General features: G+C 61.5%; 1 protein-coding gene across 1 annotated transcript; it reads right to left on the reverse strand.

Moving 5' to 3' along the window:
* Positions 1-401: 401 nt before the first annotated feature.
* Positions 402-18,913, reverse strand: LOC111772343 (kinesin-like protein KIF21B). Its single transcript, XM_070255763.1, has 15 exons — positions 18,653-18,913; positions 17,060-17,225; positions 16,825-16,876; positions 16,595-16,652; positions 15,616-15,821; positions 15,463-15,537; positions 13,644-13,757; positions 12,024-12,062; positions 9,992-10,128; positions 8,881-9,061; positions 7,281-7,445; positions 6,883-7,000; positions 5,953-6,123; positions 5,286-5,485; positions 402-4,293 (listed from the first exon to the last, which is right to left on the reverse strand). Exons 1-15 carry the CDS (start codon positions 18,911-18,913, stop codon positions 4,239-4,241), a joined length of 1,998 nt encoding a protein of 665 aa, XP_070111864.1. The 3' UTR covers positions 402-4,238.
* Between the last annotated feature and the right edge of the window lie 2,839 nt (positions 18,914-21,752).

Raw genomic sequence — 21,752 nt, forward strand, 5'->3', positions numbered from 1 at the left:
CTGATGAGCCCCACACTCCCAGCCCAGGAAACACTCATCAGGCTGAGCCGGGCCCCGGAGGCCACCCCACCCACCACCACCGACCTCCTACCCAACACGTCCACCATCAACCTCCCACTCTATCCACCACCACCAACCTCTCACCCCACACGCCCACCACGGACCTCCCACTCCATCCACTACCACCGACATCCCACTTCATCCACCACCACTGACCTCCTACCCCATCCACTACCATCGACCTCCAACTCCCAACTCCCAAACTTTCCCCCCACCGATGTCCCACCCACTCACCCCCCCCCACCAAACTCTCACCCCATCCACCACTGCTGACCTCCTACCCACCCATCACCACCAACCTCCCACCCAGGAAGGGCCACCAGCCACAAGTCAGCCTGAGACAATGGTCATTCAGGTTTTATTTATGACAACTTCTTAGAACACACACACACATCCAGTCTAGGAACAGAAATGTACAGCATGGGGCTTAAATAACTTTCATACACTATGTACAGTCATCGGCAGAGGTACAAAACATATATACACTTGTGCTAGCCACACAGAGGAGAGCACGGGCCAGAGGACCCTGCAGCTTGGGCAGGAGGCGATCGCCAGAAGAGAGCTGGTGGGCAGGGCAGGGCAGGGCCCTGATTCACTTCAGGGGTCCTCTCTGACCCTCGGCTCTTCATGGAGCAGTTCCGCTTCCCTGCAAGGCCCTCGGGACATGGGTTCAAAGGATTGGACTGGGGTGTGGTGGGGGGCCAGGGGCTCATTTGAGTGCTGGAGATGGGCAGGGGCTGGGGGATAGAACAAAGATGCCATGGAAGAAACAATTTTCCCTGTAGAGTCTGTCCTTGCACATAGGAGGGCAGTGAAGGATCTGGGAGCCAGGAGAGGAGGGCCAGGCCCAGGGAGGCCTGTGGGGGGCATCGGCCAAGCCCTGGCTCCTGAGCCTGGACCAGGAGGCTGTGCCAAGCCAAGAGAGCGGCGAGCGCTTTCCTGTTTGGGATGGCAAAGGGACAGAAGCCACAGGTGTGGGCCGCTGGGTGGGAAGAACTCTCCGCTCTCGCAGGGCAGGCCCGCCCACACAAACACGACAGCGAACATGGCGGGCATAGGCGGTGGCGGAACAAGCCGCGGGGAGTGCCTGCACCCTGCCCGGACTGCATCAGAGGACACCCCGTGAGCCGAGATGCTCTGTGACGGAGGAGAGCGGTGCATCTCTGATTTCACAGCGGCCGCCTGCCTGTGTCTCCACCACACTGGGTGGCGTGAGAAAGTTCCAGCAACTCCTTGCGGTAGTTTTGTGCTTTAAACCGCCCTCTGCCCAAGCCACACCGCCCCAGGCGGACAGCAGGGTGAAAGGTCCCTACGTGGAGGCTGTGGCGGGGGTGGGCGGGCAGGGAGAGCACTCCCAGACCCACAGACGTCCCTCCCCGAGGGGCTGGAGGCGGCACCCTGCCCACCTCAAAGGCTTAGATGTGCCCGCCTCTGCCTCGTAGCCTCGCCTCCCTCCTGGCAGCCTCCAGAGGCCACGCCAGGTGGTCCCTTGGGGAATTGTGGCTGCCGTGGAGGAGTCAGTCTCTCAGACGGAAGCAAACACTGAACTGGGTAATACTGGGAACAGAGCCTGGCACAGGGCTGTGCCGAGGAGGCCCCTGGGCCGTGGGGATGGAAGACAGGCTCCATCCAGGGAGCTCGCCAGTCAGCTTCCCAAGCATGCACGGGGCTCGGCCCAGCAGACAGGGCAGGTGGGTCTCGCTGGTTAGGCTCCAGCCTGGGCTCAGGCATCTGAAGATGTGGGGTGTGAGGTCAAGAGAGGGCGCTGTTCCCAGGGCCCACGGCATCCCGATAGGGCCTGGCTGCAGTGCGGCTCAGCCCCACGTCTTCGGATGGGCACGGAAAAATAAATAGGATGACGAGTCCCAGAACTGGGCTGAGTCGCAGGCCAAGCCCTGGTCCGAGCGAGAGCAGGCCCCCCCGAGATGTGCACATCCTCGTCGAACTCTGGACAGAGCCGAGCTGGGAGAAGCCACCTGCCACAAGCCCTGCCACTGTGCTCACATCACAACCATTTTGTGCTTGAAACACTTACGACGCTTGTGCAACGAGGAGACAGGGGCCTGCCCCCTAACTATGTGCCTGGGACATCCCTGAAGGAGTGGGCAGTCTTCAACGCCCCCGGAGCACAGCTGGGAATGGCTCAGGGCTTCCGGGGCACTTCAAGTTTAGAGCCAACGACACTGGCCAGGACAGCAGAGCTGGCCCCACTGGGAGGTAGCTGGCCCGTCCGAAGCAGCAGGGGACGGGCGCTGATGCCGAGCCCCTCTCGCAGGCCGCGGGGCACAGCTTGTGCGGGAACAGGCCTGGCAGCCCCGGGACAGCCGGCGGGCCGGGGGAGCACAGTCTGTGTGTTTCTACACTTGTAAACGGTCATGCAGACGGATTCTTCCTACAGGTTGCAAGCTTGAAGCTTTCTCTCGGGGTGGGAGAGGGGTGGGGAGGGGAGAGACCTGTGCTCTCTTCTGAGGGGTGGAAGGAGCGGCCGGCACCCTGGGACGGCCGGAGAAAGGGGACTTGCCATCTCGCAGACAGACTGGCCGGGCCCCAGGAGACCAGCCTGCGAGGGCACATCCTCCCTGCCCGTCAGCTCGCCCAGCCCTCACCAGGGCGAGGGTCCAGCGGGGCTCCCACAGCAGGACATAGCATCGGGGCGGCTCCCGGCAGGGGGACTGGCCAGCCTGGGCCTCTGCAGGCGTCTCCCCCCTTTCACAGCTAAGACGGCCCCTCTGTGTGTGCCAGGCACACATGGGGAGAGGCGCCCGGGGCCAGCCGGAGGCCAGGGAGCCCAAGACCAGTTAAGCAACCGAAAATCAGTGTGGACGGCTGGGGTTGGGGTGGAGGGACGGGGTGCGACCCCGCTAAGGCCCCAGCCTGTAATTCAGAGTTGTCCCAACTGGGGGAGCCGGCACAAGGACATCCCTGGAGCTGAGTCCATAGCCCGCGGGGTTGCGGGAAAAGAGACACTCAGTGAATTCCATCCTCACGGCCGACCTCCTAACAGGTGGGGCCCCGGCCCGTGCCACCTCTAAGGCTTGAGAACGTGTCTCCAGAATAGCCCGAGACAAAGAAATTAGAGGGACACCCAGCTACTCGGGGTGAAAATCCAGCAGGCTGGCTGGGGAGGGGGCCAGCCCCCCATCCAAGCTGCATCCTCGTGGACACAGTCCTCCGAGCTGCTTCCTACCCAGCCCACCGGGACTCTGGGGCCCCTGGGCTGGGCCGTGGGGGCAGCGGGCACGAGACCCCATGAGTGAAGACACAAGTGGCGCCGTGGGCATGGCTGATGTAAGGCTGCCCAGCACGGGGGCCAGGCCCCGGGGAGGAAGGCACTGAGCATCGGTGGCCCGGAGGTCAGGGGTGCGCTAGAACGGTCCCCCGGACGATGTAGGGAGGCCTGGCTGCAAAGGGGAAGGGGCACGTCCCCACCCCGCAGAGCAGACCAGGAACGGCCCTGGAGGGCTGGCAAGGCGGGTCCCCTTTGGGGCTCCCCTCCCCGCAAGAGCTGAGGGAAAGAACACGTGGGAAGAAACTTCAAGTCAGTTTCCAGGAGGCAACAGCAAAAAATAAAAATAAAAAATAAATTAAATAACTGAAGTATTTCTGACCACCTCTCCGAAGGAGTCTTCCCAGCGGCTCTGCCGTGGCCCCATTGGAAAGGGACCCCCAGGGATTGCTGGGGTCACCTGGGAATGGCTGTCGGGGGCCAAGGGGCCGAGGGTCACGGCGGGGGCCCAGCTGCCTCCACCTGGTCTCCGTGGTTACCTGAGGACTATCTTTTTGGGCTCAGAGGCAGGTCTGGGGCTGCGTCACCGGCCCCACAGGGCCCCGCCCCCAGGCCAAAGGCTCAAGGAAGGGCAGGGCCGGCTCAGCAGGAGAAAGGTGGCCATCAGGGAGGGAGGCCAAGGGGCCGCAGGGAGAGAAAAGAGGGGGAAATGCCCTTTGGCTTCACAGCTTAATTTCCTCCCCAAATTCTCTCTCCACGTGGCCGGGGAGGGACTGAGGAGAGTATCCCGTGGGAAGGTTAAGGGGGAGGCAGGAGAGCAGAAGAGGGGCCACACCCGTCGCCCACACCCTCTGTCCCCAGGGCAGCTGGCCTCCTCGGGCCACGGCTCCCCTTCCGTGCTGTCCAGGCTGCGGGGGGCCGAGGGTCCGGGGGCCATCCTCTGACCTCACGCCTAGGGTGGGCCACCGGGTAAGCGCCGTATACTCCAGAACTTCACTGTCAGGTCGCTGGGGTGGAGGACAGAGAGGGGCTGGTCAGCTCCTGAGGTCAGCCGGCTACCCCCCAAGAGGAAAGGATGGGCCAAATGATGGCCCAAAGGCAGCTGGGGCCGAGGGGCGAGGCTTGTTCAGGACGAAGGGGGAGACAGGCGGGAGGCGTGCCAGGCAGAGGGGGAGCCCCACAGTCCCAAAGGACTGCCAGGATTCTCGTGGTGGCTTTTCTTGGTTGTTGATGCTTTGTTTCGTCCCCTCTGCTTTCTGCTCCCTGGCTCCCCTCTCCTGGGGGCCTGTCCCACTGCTCATGCTCGGGAGGGGAGGGTGAGGCGGGCAGGGCAGTCTCACCGGGCCAGGAGGATAGGAAGGGAGAGCAGAGAGGAGTAAAATCGTCTCCTACCGTTAAGAAGCAGCTCAGATCGAAGTGGAGAGAGAGGAAGAAGGAGAGAGAGGAGAATGAGAGAGGGGTGGGGCGGGGAGGGTCAGGGCAAGGTGGTGGCGCGGCCCTTTATGGCCAGGACTCGGCGAGGAAGGCAGGGGGTGAGTCCAGGGACGTAATTCCACAACTTTACCCGGCAGTCACTGTGGGGGGAGAGAGGCGGAGGGGCAGAGAGGAGAGGCAGGAGGAGACGGGAAGGGCAGAGGGGAGAGAAGGGAGACGGTCGGAACAGGAAGGAAAAAGAAGAGACCCCTCTGAGTAGCTCCCGGGGGACAGACGGCCTGCACAGCCCCTGGATGGGGCCAGAGCTGGGGTGGAGGGAGGGGGTCTGGGGGGGACAGGGCTGCTCTGTGGTCTGAGTAACCTGGATAAGGGACAGCTGTGTGAGGGGCAGGAGGCGGGGCGAGTCCTGGCCTGGGGCCCAGCACCTTCCTGCTCCCCTGCCCGTGGCGGGCACTCCGTGAGGGTTACACAGGCTGGCGGGCGCTATGCAGGGGCCCAGAGGCCTGCCCCGCCCACGCCACGGGGAAGGGTGGGCCCCAGAAGCAGACCTCCGTGCGGCACCCACCTGGAGGCGGTGAAGATGTGCTTGGCGTTGGTGCAGATGGCGTTGATGGGGCTGTCATGGCCCTTGATCTCCCCGATGGGCGTGAAATTGTCCACGTTCCAGACCTTGATGACGCCTGCCCGGCAGGCGCTCAGCAGCATGGGGCGGCCCGGCACGAAGGCCAGGGCGCACACCCAGTCCTTGTGTGCGTTGGGGATTTGCTGCGGGAGGAGCGGGGCCAGTGAGGACCGAGGAGGGAGCAGCAGGGAGAGGACCCTGCACACACGGAGCGGGCTCCCCTCTGCCTCTGGAGTCCCCGGGCAGACAGGCAGCATCACGGCTGCCAGGAGCCAGCTGGGGAGGGCACGGGCCCAGAGAGGGGTTCTAGGCTCAAACTGGCACTGGTGGGGAACTCTGCAGCACTCGGAGGGGTCAGAGGAAAACACAAATGCTCCGGGAAAGGGAACATGGGGAGAGCTTTGCATCAAACCCAGGGGCTGCGAGCAGATGCTCTCCTGAGAGCAGGTGCATTGGGGGGTGAGGTGGAATGGGGAGAGGCTGCAGGGGACGGGGGGTGGACAGAGATGGGGAACAGGGTGCGGAACAGGTGGGTTTCGGTCCCCCCGGGCCCCACTTGGGCTGGGGGAGCCACGCCGCCCTACCCACCCTCCCCTCCCTCCCAGCACACCTGGATGAGCTCCTGCTGTTCCAGGTCCCACTTCTTGATGCCGTTATCCCGGGAGCCGCTGAACAGGATGTCTCCCTGGATGGCGAGGCATTCGATGCCGTCATAGTGCGGGGGCTCGAAGTTGTGGGTGGGGCCGATGGTGCCCGCCACGCACTCCCCCAGCTCGAACATCTGCGGGAGGGAGGGTCCGGGGAGACAGGGCTGGTTGGGGGGGGGGGGGGCCCGGGGCCGACCACTGCCCTGGATACAGCACCGCCTGGGTGGAGGGGCGCGCTGCTCCCAGGGCCTGAGGACGCTGAAGGCTCACGTCTCGACCTCCCTGTGGGGACAGGGCTGCGGGTGTGGGGGGCCCGACTTCAGTTAATGCCAGGGGACCCCACAGCTCAGCATGGGGTGGTTACAGAGAAAGGTGGGTTTGTGGTGTAACCCTCCCTTCAAAACTCTTTTACGCTTTCCAGTAAATAAATATAACATTTTTGTACGTTAAATAAAAACATTCATCAGAACCCGATGTCCTCTATTCCCCTTTTACACCCTGCGTTCCCGTTTCCGGCCGCGGACGTGCAGCTGTTGTTGTCCCTCAGGAGGAACCAGGATCAGTGTTGTTTGTCCCTTTGTGTTTTGTTTTCCTAATTTGCCTACTAACAGTCGCACTGCATCCCGTTCGGCGGCTTCCCTAATTTATTGACCGTTATTCTACTCTAGACATTTAGGTTCTTTCTAATTTTCATCACTTACAAGCTCGCTCTGCCATCTTTACTGTCTGCACACACCCTCTTGCCTCTGTGGAGGGATTTCTTCAGCAGAAATGCCCAGAAGTCTCATTATTTCCATGCGTGTCCCCAAGGTGACAGAGCAGGAGGTGGGAGGGCGGGAGAAGCCCCAGGAATGGTGCCCCCCGGGGGCCTCGGGCCGCGGCTCCCCCGGTACCTTAACGTAGTGGTCCTTGGAGCCGGTCACCACCAGATCGTGCTGGCTGGCGGTCTGGGTGACGGTCAGGCACATCACGGGGCCGATGTGGCCAGTCAGCTTGCCGACGGGCTGGAACCTGTGGCCGGGAGAGGTGCAGCCAGGGGCAGGTGGGTCAGAGGGTTGGGGCAGGGGATCTGCCCTGGAACGAACATGCCTGGTGGGGTACTGCCCTCCCCTTGAGCAAGAACAAGAACCTAGACGGTGAGCTGCCCGCATCCCAGGGCTTTCGGAGGATGTGGGAGCAGAGAAGCAGCCGGGGTCCCTCCAGCCCCGGGAGGGTCACCCCAAGCTGAGACTCGCATGCCCTCCTTCAGCCATGCCGAGACCCCCGGCCCTGACCCAGGCAGCCCCCCGACCTGCTGAGCTCCCAGATGCGGACGGCGTTGCCGGAGGCCGCGTACAGCATGGTGCCCGAAGGGCTGAGGGCAATCTGGTTGATCTGGTGCTCTCCCTGTGCACTGGCGATGGCGCGGGTGGACGTGGCGGCACAGGCGTCACCAGAGGTCACCTGGCCCGAGGACCTGCCGCGAGGAAGAGAGGCTAGGTCAGAGATCAAAGCGGTCCGTCCGCCCAGGCCGGGAAACCAGCCAAACAGCACTCAGGCCACGCTGAGAACCCTCTTCTTCCAGGAAGCCTTCCCAGACTGACGGACAGGATCAGCTGCCTCTCCTGGAAGTTTCCAGACCGTCGGAGGCGGGACCAAGGGGAGGGCTATCCCCAGACCCCAGGCAGAAGGCAGCCCCTGTGTTTGCCCTGCGGCCGCCTGAGCAGTAGCTGAGAAAGTCTGGAAGGCCTGGCCACGAGACTGGGTCTGAACCCGGGGCTTCTGGAAATCACTTTACCTCTCTGAGTCTCCGTTCGCTCCTCTGTACAAACAGATGATAATACCCATTCTGTTTATTCTGTGTTTGTTTCTTTTGTTTTTTTAAGGATGATTTTTTTACAGCAGTTTTAGCTCCTGGCATAACAGAGGGGAAGGTACACAGGGTTCCCACATCCGGTCACATGCTGCATGGCGATGTTCCCGTCAACAACGGGCCGCACGCGTGACGGTGGTCCCATAAGATGGTCCCACGGAGCCTGGGTGTGTGGCAGGCTGTACCATCTAGGTTTGTGTCTGTGATGTTTGTGCGTCCACAACATTGCCTAATGATGCATTTCCCAGAACATGTCCCCATAGGTAAGTCACGTGTGACTGCAGCCCCAGCCGCCCCTCAGCCTCCCCCACCATCCACCTCCCCACCCGACGGTACATTTGTCGCAACTGATGGACCTCCACGGACATGGCGTTACCACCCAGACACCACAGCCCACACCAGGGCTCCCTCTGGGGGCCGTTCGTCCTACGGGTTTGGACAAACGCGTAATGAGGTTAGTGTCCTACAGAGTCGTCAGTTTCACTGCCCTAAAAATCTTCTGCTGACTGTTTTTTAAGGATCAAAATAACTAGATTGTAGCTGACAACGCAAACATAAGGATGAAATGGAACTTTTGCTCAGAAACAATTTCCCTTTGCAGGGGCCCTCGGCTCAGCTCTGTCCCCCATGTGTCTGTCTGTCTGTCTGAGATGGTCAGCGTCAGGGGTCAGGACCGTATCGGGGCCTCGTTTCTGCAGGCACGTGGCCAGCATGGCAGTGGAGGCTGCTGCCGCCCGGTCTCACTGTCTCCCCAGCTCGTCTTTCAGACCCACAGGGCGATACCGTGCATGCCTCAGGGGCAGGGCTGGGGGACCGGGATGAAGGGGCGGGGGCAGGCAGGCTGAGGCTCAACCAAGCTGCTGTCCTGGACACTGTCCTCCGACCCAGAGATCCCACTTGGTCCCAGAGAGTCAAGCCAAATCCACCGGCCTGTAACGGCCTCTGTGCCCGTGTGGCCAGGCTGCTCTCTACTCCCTGGGCCACTGGGGCTGGTCCGTGGCGCCCCACCCACCCTGTGAGCCAGCACCAGAGGACTTACGTGAGCGTGCGTATGCACTTGGCCGAGTCCCGGATGTCCCACACCTTGATGTAGGAGGTGGACACGGAGAACACCAGGCCCGAGTGGCTGCAGAACTTGATGGAGACCACGTTGTTGGGGTGGCCCTTGAGGGCTGCGATCTCCTGCCCCGTGACCAAGTTCCACATCTTACAGCTGCGGTCTGCAAGGGATGGGGAGAGCCGTGGGTGGGGGGGAGGGAGGCGGAGGACACGTGAGTCACCGGGGGCTGGGAAATGCACGCTCCCTGAAACAGGGCCGCCAGAGTCGGGGGATGTCGTCCAGAGAGGTCTGAAGGAAGGGGCTCGGGTCTGAGGGAGAGAAAGACGGGCTCACGCGGCGGGCTCACGCGGCGGGCACGTGCGTGTGAAAACTCAGGGGAGAGGCTGGTCAGCACTTTAGAGGATTTTCCCAGCAAACTCCCTCTAGACACCAGAGTTCTGTGAGCACTGCCAAGGGGTCCTGTGCTAAAATAAAATCCTTAAGCCTTTGGTGCCTAGTCCTACAACTGCTAATAGCTGACAAAATTAACGAACAGATGGCGAGCCAGCCTTATGGGGAAAACTTGGAATCAATCAACCACGTAGAGACTGACAACTGTCCCCCTCCACTGGGCAGACGCTGACGTAGATTCTCGTCATTCTATCAGCGTGTCCCCTGCAGAGCTGTTCTTCCTGCTGGTAGAGTTTTTGTGACTTTGCTGTTGAGATTAAATAATCGTGACGTGGTGGAGTCCGGTGGCCAAAATCAGAGGAACTCCTGGGACGCAAGTGTGGGGGGAGGATGCGGGGGGCCCGGGAGAAATAGATGGGTGGGGCACCTTAGAAGCTTTGCGGAGTTTCTGGGGAAGGTTTGGAAGGAAGTGTCGGACGGACCACCAGGGTCAGGTGCAAGGGAAAGCTTGGTTGGCTGGGGGCACCTGGGATGAGGAGCCTCGAGCCAAGGAGAGAGCCATGAGACAAGGTCGTGAGCAAGCCAAGCCCACATCAGCCACTCCTGGGGGCTCTTGCATCTCCTTCAGAGCCAACTTGCAAAGGACGCCGGGTTGGGTGGGAGATCCTAACCCTACTTGGCCAGTCTGGGTTCCACTCACCTTTGGAGCCCGTGAAGAGCAGCTCGTCCGTGGCATCCAGGCAGAGGATGGGCTTGGTGTGGCCCTCGGCCATGGAGACGCACTGCAGTGGGGCCGTCCGCGCACCCTTGGCTCCTCCAACCGGGGTGATGATGCCCCTTCCAGGGAGAGAGGGAGAGAGGACGCGCCCGTCAGCCAGGGAGACCGCGCCAGGCTGAGCGAGGCACACGGTCAGAGGGCACAGGGCAGAGAGGGGACCAGGGCCCGATGATGGAGCCTCCAGTCAAATGCCACCAAGGTCTGAGAGCCGGGAACAGGCTGCGCAGGTGGGGACGTCTGCCTGTACAGCAACCTGTCAGTCGCCATCCTGCGCACCTCCAGGCTAGACGCAGCCGGAAGGAGCGGGGGACACGGGCCCTGCCCGCGGGAAGTCCCCATCCGATGCCTGCCTGACCCAGATCCTGAGACACAAATGCACCCAGGCCCCAGCTGGGAAGGGAGGGGCCCCAGGGCTTCAGTTAACCCAGGGTGAGGTGAGGGGTGCAGACAGGGAGGATGCACAGGCCGTCACCCCACAATCCCACTCTATCCATCTGTCAGCGGCTGCCTCTGGGGTTGGCACCTCCCAAGCAGAGACTCATGCACGCACGTGCACACACGCACACACCCCTACCCACAGGCCTCTTGGACCAGCATGGCCAGACCTGTGACTGTCACTTCCAAAGAGTTACATCCATCCCTTTCGGGACCCCCAGCTCAGCTCTGGGTCAGGGATGTCTGGGGCGCCTCTGGGAACGAGGCTACGTGGACCCGGAGGAACACGCTCCCCGCAAACACTCTGGGAGGGGCAGGGAGGCTTAACCAGAGCGAGCATGAGGATTTGGCTACACCAGCCTCCTGCAGGTCTGAGGATGAAGATCTTTTGCGCAGTGAGGGTTTTTTGGAACGAGATCCCTGGCCAAGATATGTGCAGGTCTGAAAAGACGTTCTAGTTCTTTTCCAACAAGAATGCTGCTCCTGACAGCGACCCCGTGGCTGAGGATACACGGAAATGACCAGCGCCCCATCCACAGCACATCCCATCTGTGCATCCCATGGCCCCAGGACTCAGCCAGGCCCCCCTCGAGAATGGCGATCAGACAGGTGCAGCTGCTAGCCAGGTGTCACACACACGTGAACGGCCCCCATGCTGCCCCAGCCCCTGGCTCTGACACTAATTTGGGCCCAGCCATATGGCTGGGGGAGAAGCCCAAGACTGCCGTAGGAAGGATTTTAAGAAGATAACCCTCTGCCATGAGAGAGGCTGGTGGGCTGGCGGCAAAGCCTTGCTACCCGTGGGAGGGGTCACAGAAACATCACAACCAGGGCGGGAGCTGTCGGGAGCTCTGGCCCACCAGACCCTGGGATGCACTCCTCACTGCAGGGAGCTATGCTGTGCTGGGTTGGGTGGGGACACTGGCCTCTGGTCATCTCACAAGCTGGGGGGACAGGAGGTCTCCTGGTGCTCCCGGTCCACATGCCAGGAGAGGCGGGCAGGGGCCACGTCCCCTCTCGGAGCCAAGGTCTGAAGCGCGCACCCACCGGCCCAAGCTGAGCAAGTCAGCAGGACGCTGAGCACAGGCAACGACACCCCTCCAAGGAGCAGGTGCCCAGCTGGTCCCCGTGGCCCCAGGCCTTCCACGGGCTCTCCACCCCCATCGGCAGAGCTTCATCCCAGCCAACCCCAGGCTCCCATGCTCCACGCCCCCAGCCAGGTGACCAGGAGAAGAGAACAGGGCCTGCCCCCAGCAACCGTGCACCCATCCCCAAGCCCCCAGCTCCAGCCGGCCCGGCGCAGTCAGAGGCCACGCAGCCACCCTGAGAAGGAGGAACCAGGGGACGGGGGTGGGGGCGGGGTCGTCTCAGAAGAGCCATGGCGTAGGAGGGGCAGGCGACGGGAGGGGGCTGCATGCGGAGGACAGGGGCGTGCAGGCGGAGGGGTGTGCGGCAGAGGCAGAGGAGAGAGAGGACAGAGTGAGAGCTGGGAAGCAGACACGAGACGTGGTGTGTGTACCTCAGGACCTCCGACAAAGAGGAATCGCTGTCATCAGACCTGGGAGGGCAGAAAATTAGCTGGATTAGGGGGAGAGAGGAAAACACACAGGGACGCAGAGGTGACAGCAGCAGCAGGTCAGAAGATGGGTTATTCTCTTCGAGGCAGTGGACAGAGGCAGAGCGATGAGGGCGCCGGGGGAGAGCAGGAGAGGAGGGGGACAGGCTGGCCTAGGAGCTGGGGACACCCCCAGGGGCGGGCCACCAGGGTCCCTCGGCTAACAGGGTAGGAGCAAGGACGGGGCTAGAGATGTGGGAGGGCCAGCCCACACTCTAGGGGATGGTTCGTGGGTCGTTTGCTGGTTCCAAGCTCTCCGGCTACCCCATCGCACAAGCTGGGGGCACCTGCCTGCCCCAGCAATGCTCGTCCCTGCCCGGGGCCAGAGGAAGCCAGGCCGCTCCTGCCCTTCCCTGGGAGCCGGCTTCTTTCAGCAATTCCTCAGGGACTGACTTATTTACGAAGCCCACCGTCCCCAGAAGCCAGCTCTGCACCATGCATGGGGTCCAAGACCCGGACCACTGGACAGGACAAGGCCTGGGAGACCAACAGGCTGGGATGCCCAGAGTCCCACCCCAATCCTTCTGAAACAAGGACCTGCCGATCGTAAAGGTGTGGAGGGGGCGCCCTGGTTGGCACGGGCCGGCCGGGCTTGTACATCCACCCCGCAGTGGGAGCTGAGCCGAGCAGGTTTGGGGAGCCCAGGAAGAGGCGTTTTTGTGGGAAGGGGCTGATGCCAGGCAGCAGGTGCAAAGACTACCCATTTCTAGCCTGGGCTGCCCTGCAGGGTAGCACTGTCCCCCCTCAGGGTCTTTAGGGGAGGAAAACATGGAGGACGACACCCCTTTCTCAAGGCAGTGTCCCACTGCTGGGAACATGTGCCAGCACACGTCAGAGCCCCAGGTGCTGGCCCAGCTCCCCCACTTTCTAGGTGAACACCCCCGGGCCCCTCTTTGAGGCTCATTTCCTCTTCTGTGAAATGGGGAGACAATTCTTAAGGCTGATTTATGTTCAAACGAATCACAGATGTGGAAGCAGGTGCAGCATGAGGGTGCCTTGTGAATGCACAGGACTGCTGTCTACACCCATCATACTAGTGGTAGTTACAGCCGTCCAAGAGGACCTGTGAATACAGGGCGAGCTGACCCTGCAGGTGAAGGAAACCGGGGGTCTCTTTCTGCTGGGACGGTGCGCAAGGGCCCCGGGGGCCTGTCTGAGCATCCGTGGTTGGGAGGGGGTGTGGCTGCACCTTAAGGAAGGGGCTTCAGAGAAGAATCAAAGAATCCAAGATCAGCAGGGGAGGATTCAGGGGGCAGTTCTGGGGGACCCCTGGGAGCCTGACTGCCCCAGGCCCCCATCCTGTGGCTTCCTTCCTGCCCTCTCCAGCACGTGCAGGCGACAGGAAGGGCCCACGGTCAGGACAGAAAGGGCAGAGACGCCAGGCGAGGGGCATCAGGGCCTCCTCTCTCCGAGGGGCCGGAACAGCATGGCTTGGTCTGCCCACTGCGCCAGCCCTGCCCGCGGACAGCACCACCCATGGGCCATGTCCCCTCGCTGTGCCCGCCCGACCGGCCTGGCTCTTACTTGTCCAGCGCTGAGCCCTGGCTCTGATTGCTGGTGAGACGGGAGAAGACGTTACGGTCACTGCGGGGCCGCGTGGGAGGGGACGAGGGGGGCGTGAATCCCACGTCCGTGGACCTGGCGTGCAGGGGACAGAGGGCGGCGTCGTTAGTGCCCACACTCGTGCCCACAGGCTCACACGCTATGCTTCCAGCACCACCTTCTGGCTTGGCTGTCAGGCCTGCAGGGCAGGGGTCCCAGAGCCCAGCCCCTAATTAGCTCCCAGACGCTGCCCTGAACCAGTCCATCCTTCTCATCGTCAGAGGATTCCATATTTGGGGATTCACCCACTCTTGAAAATGGATTTGGAAACCCCAAAATCATACTCGCAGTGCTTCTGTGGTCATTTGCAGACACGAGCAGAGCAGCAAAAAATCTGAGCCCCCAAATGCACACATCCCCAGCTGAGGTGGAACGAGGCGACGCCGGCCTTCTTGCCTCAGCTCTTATTCGGTGAACGGGTGGCCTTCCGTGGTCCATTGGGTGTCATGTTTTTCCTATTTTTTGTGCTTTTGATTGCTGACTTCACCGTTTAAAATGGCCCCTTGGGTAGAGCGGAGGGGCCGCGTGGTGTCCTGAGCGCAGGGAGGCTGGGACGTGCCTTACGGGGAAAGTACGGGTGCGAGATGAGCTCATTCGGGCGTGTTATAGGGCCGCTGGCCGTGAGTTCAACGTGAATGAGTCACCGACATACATTAAGTAGGGTGTCTTTAAGCAGAAACACACGTGAAACAAGGTTCTATCGTGATGGGTTGGTGACCATGTTGTGCCCAGAGGCTTGTGGGAACCTAATGCTGCATTCCTCTGGGAGCAGCGGGTCAGTGACCGCTAACTCCGCGTTCATGGTGACGACAGGAGACAACTACTGTGAGTAGGAAGGATGGACAGCCTCTGCAGGCAAGAACCTTGCAGCCCGCTGTGCCGCCCCATTCTGACACCGTGAGGTCCCCCTCTTTGGGAAGCTGTCATTAGTCATCATGATGACTTTGGAAAGTCATTAATGCATCTTCAGCGTGGTCTCTCAGCTTGGGGGTGAAGGGACATCTGTGAGACCCCAAGGGCACACATATGCTTGCAGCTCCCCACCCCGCTCCCTGAAGGCCTCTCTGCGAGCTGTGGCATCTGCCCAGACCTCAGAGGGCGGGACGGCTGGGAGCCTGAGCGAGCCCTCCTGCCTCCCTCCTAGGCAGGTGGCAAGAGGTCCCCGTGAGCCCCTGCTCCTCCACTATTTAGCTGTGTGACCTGGGGGAGGCCACCAAACCTCTCTGAAAATTGAGTGCACGGACCAGATGACCAAGGAGGCATCCAGCGATGGGCCACGGCTCAGTGGGGCCTGGCCCTGGGAGCGGCTGGCCAGCTGGAGTTGCCCGCCCTCTGTAGTCAGCTCTCTGGGTTTTCTTTAAACGTCTACACTCCTCTCACATGACAAGACCTTAAACGGGCTAAAGACTTCCAAGGACCCATGGTCATGAAGAGGGGTGAAAAACGTCAGCACAATGACCACTCCAAGCGGCTACGAGGCCACCAACATGGAGCACGCATCAGCCAGAGGTTTTTAGCAGTGAGCGTGGCCACCCAGCTCAAGGCGCTATGGAGATCATATGTCCCCGAGCCCACACACCTGCCGGGTGGGGAGGGGACCATGGGGGAAGCTGAATGACATAGCCAGACTGGCCCACATTAAACAGTGCCCACAACGATCTACAGATGGACCAGGACTAGATTCAGGCTGCCCAGGACTAGAATGAGCGATTCTGGGGAAGGTTCCAGAATATACTCTCACCTAATGGGCTGTCCTCGGTCATACGACTTCCTTCGGGTCAGAGGGGACGTCTCCGTGCCTCGAGACTGCCGGGGGCTGAGAGAGAAGGGTCCGGTGAGGCCCAGCCCCAGCTCCCTGCCCGCCCTGACCCGCACGCCTGGCTCCCCTCCTTACAAGGTACTGCCTCTGGTGGGCAGGCTGATGGTGCGCGAGACCTTGTCCCGGTAGTACTGGTCTCGGAGGGAGAGGCCCGCTCCGTCTTCCTTGATCTCCACGAGGGAGGCCAGCGACTTGGTGATGTTCTTGGTGGAGACGTCCAGCGGGGGCCCCAGGCACTCGGCCGACACGGCCTTCATCTGGGCAGACAGCTTGGGCTCGCCCTGGGGAAGGAAGGACTGGGGTGGACCGCTTGCCCACACAGGATGGCACAGAAACGGGGAGCCGGGGCGGGGGGGGATCCTAACCAGGGAAAGGGTGCTGCCTTGGCCTCCGGTGGAGGAACCAGAAATCACCCAGAGACTGTCTCTCAAGGCTTCGGGAGAATCTGAAGCCACGGAAATGGTTTCTCTGCCCTACTGAAACTGAAGGCCCAGACGGACTGACCTCTTTGCTGGCCCCCAGCTAATTAATCGGTTTACCCAAAGACTATGCACAGTTCACTGCCAGCCTGCAGCTTCTTCCCTTCTCTCTTTAATAAACCCTATTTCTTAGTTCAGCCTAATAACGGATCCCTGGCTGGCAGGTCAGCTCCCTCGTTGTGGACTCCCACAACTGAGCCTCTTGGATCTGTCATCTGCCCGCAGAATGACTGGACATCTGGACTTTGCCTTTGACTCTAAGCACGAGGCAGAGCCTTGGTGGGGGAGGCGCGACTTTTGAAAGGGGGGGCCTCTGGCTACGGTGACATCACTAGGCAGTGGCTCCAGCCATTTCTCCCACCTTCCACCCGCCTCAAAAAAGAATGGGCTGTAACAGTTTACACGTCCAGGCACCTCCCAATTCCAGGCTAGATCCTTTCTGGACCTCCATCCCAGCCAGAGGCAATATCAGGTCGGGGCTGGGGGATGAGGGTAGAGCCGCAGGAAGGTGGGGACCAGGCCTGGGGAGGCTGGTCCTGCCCTGGCCTACTGTCTGCCTTCCGATGGGGGCTCACCTTGAACTTGAAATCATCGTGGCTGGTGGAGCCTTTCATGGTGAACGATTGGGAGAAGCTAAGGAAGAAGCAGAGGGCATTCAGGATCCTGACAGCCCACGCCCTGGCTCTCCGGGACTTAGATCCATGGGTCCCAAACAGCCTACAAATCCAGGCTCAGCCCTGGGGCCCTGTGGCCACCCCGCACCCCAGCCCAGGTACACGCTCAAACTCCTGACTTGGAAACTCACCTCCCCTCCGAGAACTCTGAGATCTCCTCATCAGTGCTGGCGTAGCCGTTCTCTGTGGGAGGGAGGGAGGGAGGGCAGGAGGATGAGGGGGCTGGCCTCCCTCCTGTGTCTCAGCAGCCGCGATCAGACTGGGCTCCTGGGGTGGTTCTGGGGAAGCGATGGTCTCCCTGGGGGTGGGAGCCAGGGAGCCCCAGGGTTCCCAGGAGCTGCCAGGCCTCCGCCCGCACCCACGTACCCTGCTGCACGTTGTAGATGAGCGCCTGCAGCTCAGGATTCGTCTCGGCCTTCTCGCGCAGGGCGTCCAGGAGCAGGTGGTTCTGGGAGGAACCTGCGATGTCGGTCTGCCTCAGCCGTCCTTCCAGCAGCCGGATCTGAGCCTCCTTCTGTGCCACCTGCAGCCCCTGAGGGCGGGGAGCGAGGCCTGGGTTACCCTTCCGGGCCTGACACCTGCTCCCAACAAGCCACCTGGGAGGGAAACCTGCTAACTCCAGACGTCAGCCCTGGGCCCGTCCCCGACTGAGAGGCACCCCAGCCCCTCACTTCCCTCACGCACACACCTCCGTGGAGTCGCCTTAGGACTCTCTCCCTGTTATGGGCTGAACTTTGTCCTCCCAAATTCACACGTTGACACTGTAACACCCAGGACCTCAGAATGTGACCGTATTTGGAGACAGGGCCTTTAAAGGGGTAATTAAGTTAAAAGGGGGTCTTTAGGGCAGGCCCCAATCTTATGACTGGTGTCCCTATAAGAAGAGGAGATTTGGGGCCAGCCTGGTGGCGTAGCGGTTAATTGTGTACATTCCACTTTGGCGGCCCGGGGTTCGCCGGTTCCGATCCCGGGAGTGGACATGGCACCACTTGGCACACCATGCTGTGGCAGGCGTCCCACGCATAAAGTAGAGGAAGACAGGCACAGATGTTAGCTTAGGGCTAGTCTTCCCCAGCAAAAAGAGGAGGATTGGCAGCAGATGTTAATTCAGGGCTAATCTTCCTCAAAAAAAAAAAAAAGGAGCTTTGGATCCAGTCACAGAGGGAAGACCACATGAAGGGAGAAGTCACCATCGACAAGCAGGGGAGAGAGGCCTCAGGAGAAGCCCACCCTGCCAACCCCAGGATCTCAGACACCAGCCTCCAGAAGAGGGAGAGAATAAACCTCCTGTTTAGGCCACCAGCCTGGGGCACTTTGTCATGGCAGCGCTGGCAGACTGACTCTCCCCAAAGACACAAAGCAGAGCTGGAGAGGTCACTGGGGATCAGAGGAGGAGACGAGGGCCGCCTCCCTGCCTCCTCTCCCAGTCACTGCACGCATACGATGTGGTGTCTGTCCCCAAGACCACAGGCCCCCGGAGGAAGGAGAGGCGGGCACAGGGCCCACCAAGGGATGCCTGATGCTCTAGTGTGAACCCTCCTGGGTGGCATGTGGTCTGTCTGTCTCGCGCTGCTCCATCCTAACACACACACACACACACACACACACACACGCACACACTTCTCCCTCCGCCTCCAGTGGGCTCCAGCCCAGCCCTGCGGTGGACGGGCCTGGACCAGTACACAGTCACCTCTAACGGAGCCCCACTGCGTGCCAGGACCACGCCAAGCCTCTCGCGTGTGTCATCTCGTTAAAACCGTGCAACAAGCCACGAGCTTGATACTGTCCCCACCCTCACTTTACAGCCTGGAATCAGAGGCTGGGAGGGGAGGCAGCTGCCCTGGCCTGTCAGTGATGCAGACCAGGAGGAGCCAGGCCTGTGGGCGTCAGCACGAGGGCAGATCACAGAGGCAGGCGCCTGAGTGCGCGGGCCCGCCCGGGAGGTGAGCACCGGCCCACCTTGTCGATGGACGCCTTGAGAAAGTTGTCCAGCAGGAGGCGGGCTTCGGCCAGGGAGCAGGAGCTGATGACCACCGACGTGTCTGTGGAAACAATAACATATGCTTTCCTTCCCTCTTTCCTTCCTTCCCACCTTCCCTCCCTCTCTCCTTCCTCCCTTCCTTCCACACCCGTGAGCTCCTCCTCTGACCTCCACCAGGTTTCCTGCAGGCGACCCCCTCCCGCCCCCTCGGGCCCCCAGCCCATCACCATCCCCGCCATGTTCCTCCCACCCCAGCGCCCCGGGCCGGTTCCCCACCGCAGGGGCAGCTCTAGGCTACCTGTGAGGCCTCCAGCCCGTTGCTGCTGGCTCTGCTCTCAGCAGGTCCCCCACCGGGGGCAAGGGACAGAGAAAAGGCCTCTCTGGATCTTGGGCTCTGGGGGGAATTTGGGGACACGGGACACAAATCTCCTCCCCACATCTTCACTGAGCGCGTATTTACTGGGACAGCCTAGCGACAGGTGCAGGGGAGCGTGGTAAGCGGGCTGGATCAGCCCCTGCCCTCCCCAGGCTCCCGCCTCAGAGAGCAGCACACTTTCTTGGTGGTCGTGAGGGTTCCTGCTGGTCTGCAAAGAGCTGGAGAACCAGCCCCCCAGGAAGCCTGAGCAGCCCCTCTCCTCCTGACCTGTCCTGCCCGGGCTGCCCCTGGGCTCAGAATCCAGCACTCTGCTTCCCACCTGCCCCTCACGAGGTCCTGGGTCCACCAGCGCCGGGCCCCACCCCTCCACAGCCACCCTCAGGCCAGCCCAGGGGAGCAGGTCTGCTTGGTCACAGAGGCCTGAAAGACACTGAGTTCCCACCTCCTGCTGTCCTAAGGAAAGGTCAGGCTTCCTGGTGACAGCAGTCTCTGGGCAAAGACTACCCCTTTCCTGCCATGACACAGACTCTCTGCTTCATGCCTGGGGTGTTTGTTGAGTGACTATTGGATGACATAAATCTCCCAACACAGCAGAGGCACCCGTCTGGTTGGAGATTCTCCCACATGCTGGACTCCTCACTGTGACCTGCCGTTCCTGGAGGGAGCCAGGGGTGTGATCCTGGGCAGAGTCCTCTCAACTCTCTGAGCCAAATTGTCATCTGTATGAGGGAGTTGTAACAACCCACTTGTGGGATAGTCTTGGGGATAAAGGCTTCCAGTATATCAGTGAGTGCTCAGTCAATAGCTGGTCACTTCCTCTCCTTCTTTTCTGCTAGGAGATCCCCCCGCAAGGGACAGCCTGCCTACCCTCACCTCCCCCGTCACGGTCAGGGGGTATCTCGGGGTGACTGGAGGAGTCTGGGGGCCACACACCTCTCTCTGGAGCAGGCCCCATCACCAGGGACTTCGGAGCACGTGTCATGGAAGCCAAGCATCTTGCTGGGGCCCCTGGAGCTCCTGGGGGAAGGGGAGAGCATTGGTCCTGGTGGGTGGGGCTCTGGGCCCCTCATGCCTCATTCTGCCTGAGTGGCTCCACTTTTCTCTATTTTAAGTATTAAGGTTTCAAATATCATTGTTTGTAAAGACATTTCTGGTGCACGCCCCCCAAATTTGAAGGCCCTTCTTTATCGCCCCCTCATGTGGTAGAGAAACGGAGGCCTCGCCCCAGGCATAGCGAGAAGGAGGTGCAGGGCCCAGCCCTGAAGACAGAGCGCTCGTGGCTGCCCGTGGGCGAGCCCCAGCCCTGGACGGGAGGCTGTGACAGGCGGGGTCAGACCCCCAGAGCCGCTCCCAGGCCAGAGCAGGCTGGCCTCCCGGGGCAGCGCTCAAACCGAGCCTCAGCTCTCAGCACCCCGGGGATGGCCAGGACCCTCGGCTCCCCGCCTCCCTGGGTCAGGGGCCCAGGAAGCCTCTGTGCCAGTGGAGAGGGGAGCTGGGAGCTGCGGGCAGAGCTCAGGGGCAGGACCACAGAGCGGATTCAGCCTGGACCCGACGACTCAGTGGGGCTGTCTCTGGACACACCCTGGGCATCCAAGGCCCCCTCCACGGGGGAGAGAGTGTGAGGGACCCTGCGTCCGGGGAAGGCAGGTTAGTCAAGAAAAAGCTTCCCACGTACGAACTGGCACCTAGTGCTGAGTGCTAGAGGGACACAGGTGACTAGGACACAGGTGGCGCCCGCAGGTGACCGTTCACAGCGCAGATCAGTGGGGGTGGGGAGGGCTGCACTGTGTCTTGATGTGTACACATTGTACAGGCACTTGAGGTCTGCGTTTGACTGTATGTAAAACAGACTCAACAGCTAAAAGGAAAAAAATCGTCGCTGTGACAGACTCAGACGGAGGACGCTGTGAGCTGGGCCAGCAGACAGGTGCGACAGCAGCCTGAGAGTCAGGACAGCACTGGGAAGTGGGTGCTACTCCTCCTCAGAGCAGGGCCCTGAGAGGCCAATTCTCTGTCCAGAAGCCGAGGCCCTACACACCCATCTGTGCACACATTTTTACCAGAATCTGCCCCGCACAGGCCGCGCTCCCATTCACAGGCCACACCGAGACCTGCACCCGGCCAGGTCGAGGCTCACCCACTCTTGGTCCTTTTCCGCTCCTCAGCCCCTTACAGAGCCCGGGTGAGGCTGGGAGAATCGGTCCCTGAGTTGGAGAAGGAGGATTTGTCCACTGCAGCTCCGTTTTCCTACAGGCCACCAGCTGGTCTCCCTTCTCCAGAGGGCTGGGTCCCAGGCCCACCGCCCACTGGGGTAGTTGGGGGCCGTCAGGGGCGCCTTGCTGAGAGGGGCTCTGGGGAACACCCCAGGATGCTGCGGCCACCCCAGATGACAGGGTGTGAGCCGCCAGCGGCGTGGGGAGGCAGGCCGGGAGCCGTGTCTCATAGCTTGGGAAGCCAGGTGCAAGCGCAGACAGCTCCGATGACGTAGCTGGGGGGTTGGGGGGCAGGGCCGCTGCCACGGAGCTGCAGGCTGTCCCCAGGGTTGCTGCGCCCCCCAGGCAGGGGGTTGGGGGATGTCCCGCAGTGAGGGTTCCATGCACCTAGTGCACTCTTCCAGGGGGTCCAGAGCCTAGATCCTGGGCCTGGCCCTGGTGGGGAAGGGGCAGGCTTTCCTGACTCTGGAATAGGAGGGCTCCTGGGGG

Source organism: Equus caballus, chromosome 30 (assembly GCF_041296265.1).
Source record: "Equus caballus isolate H_3958 breed thoroughbred chromosome 30, TB-T2T, whole genome shotgun sequence".
NCBI lineage: Eukaryota > Metazoa > Chordata > Mammalia > Perissodactyla > Equidae > Equus > Equus caballus.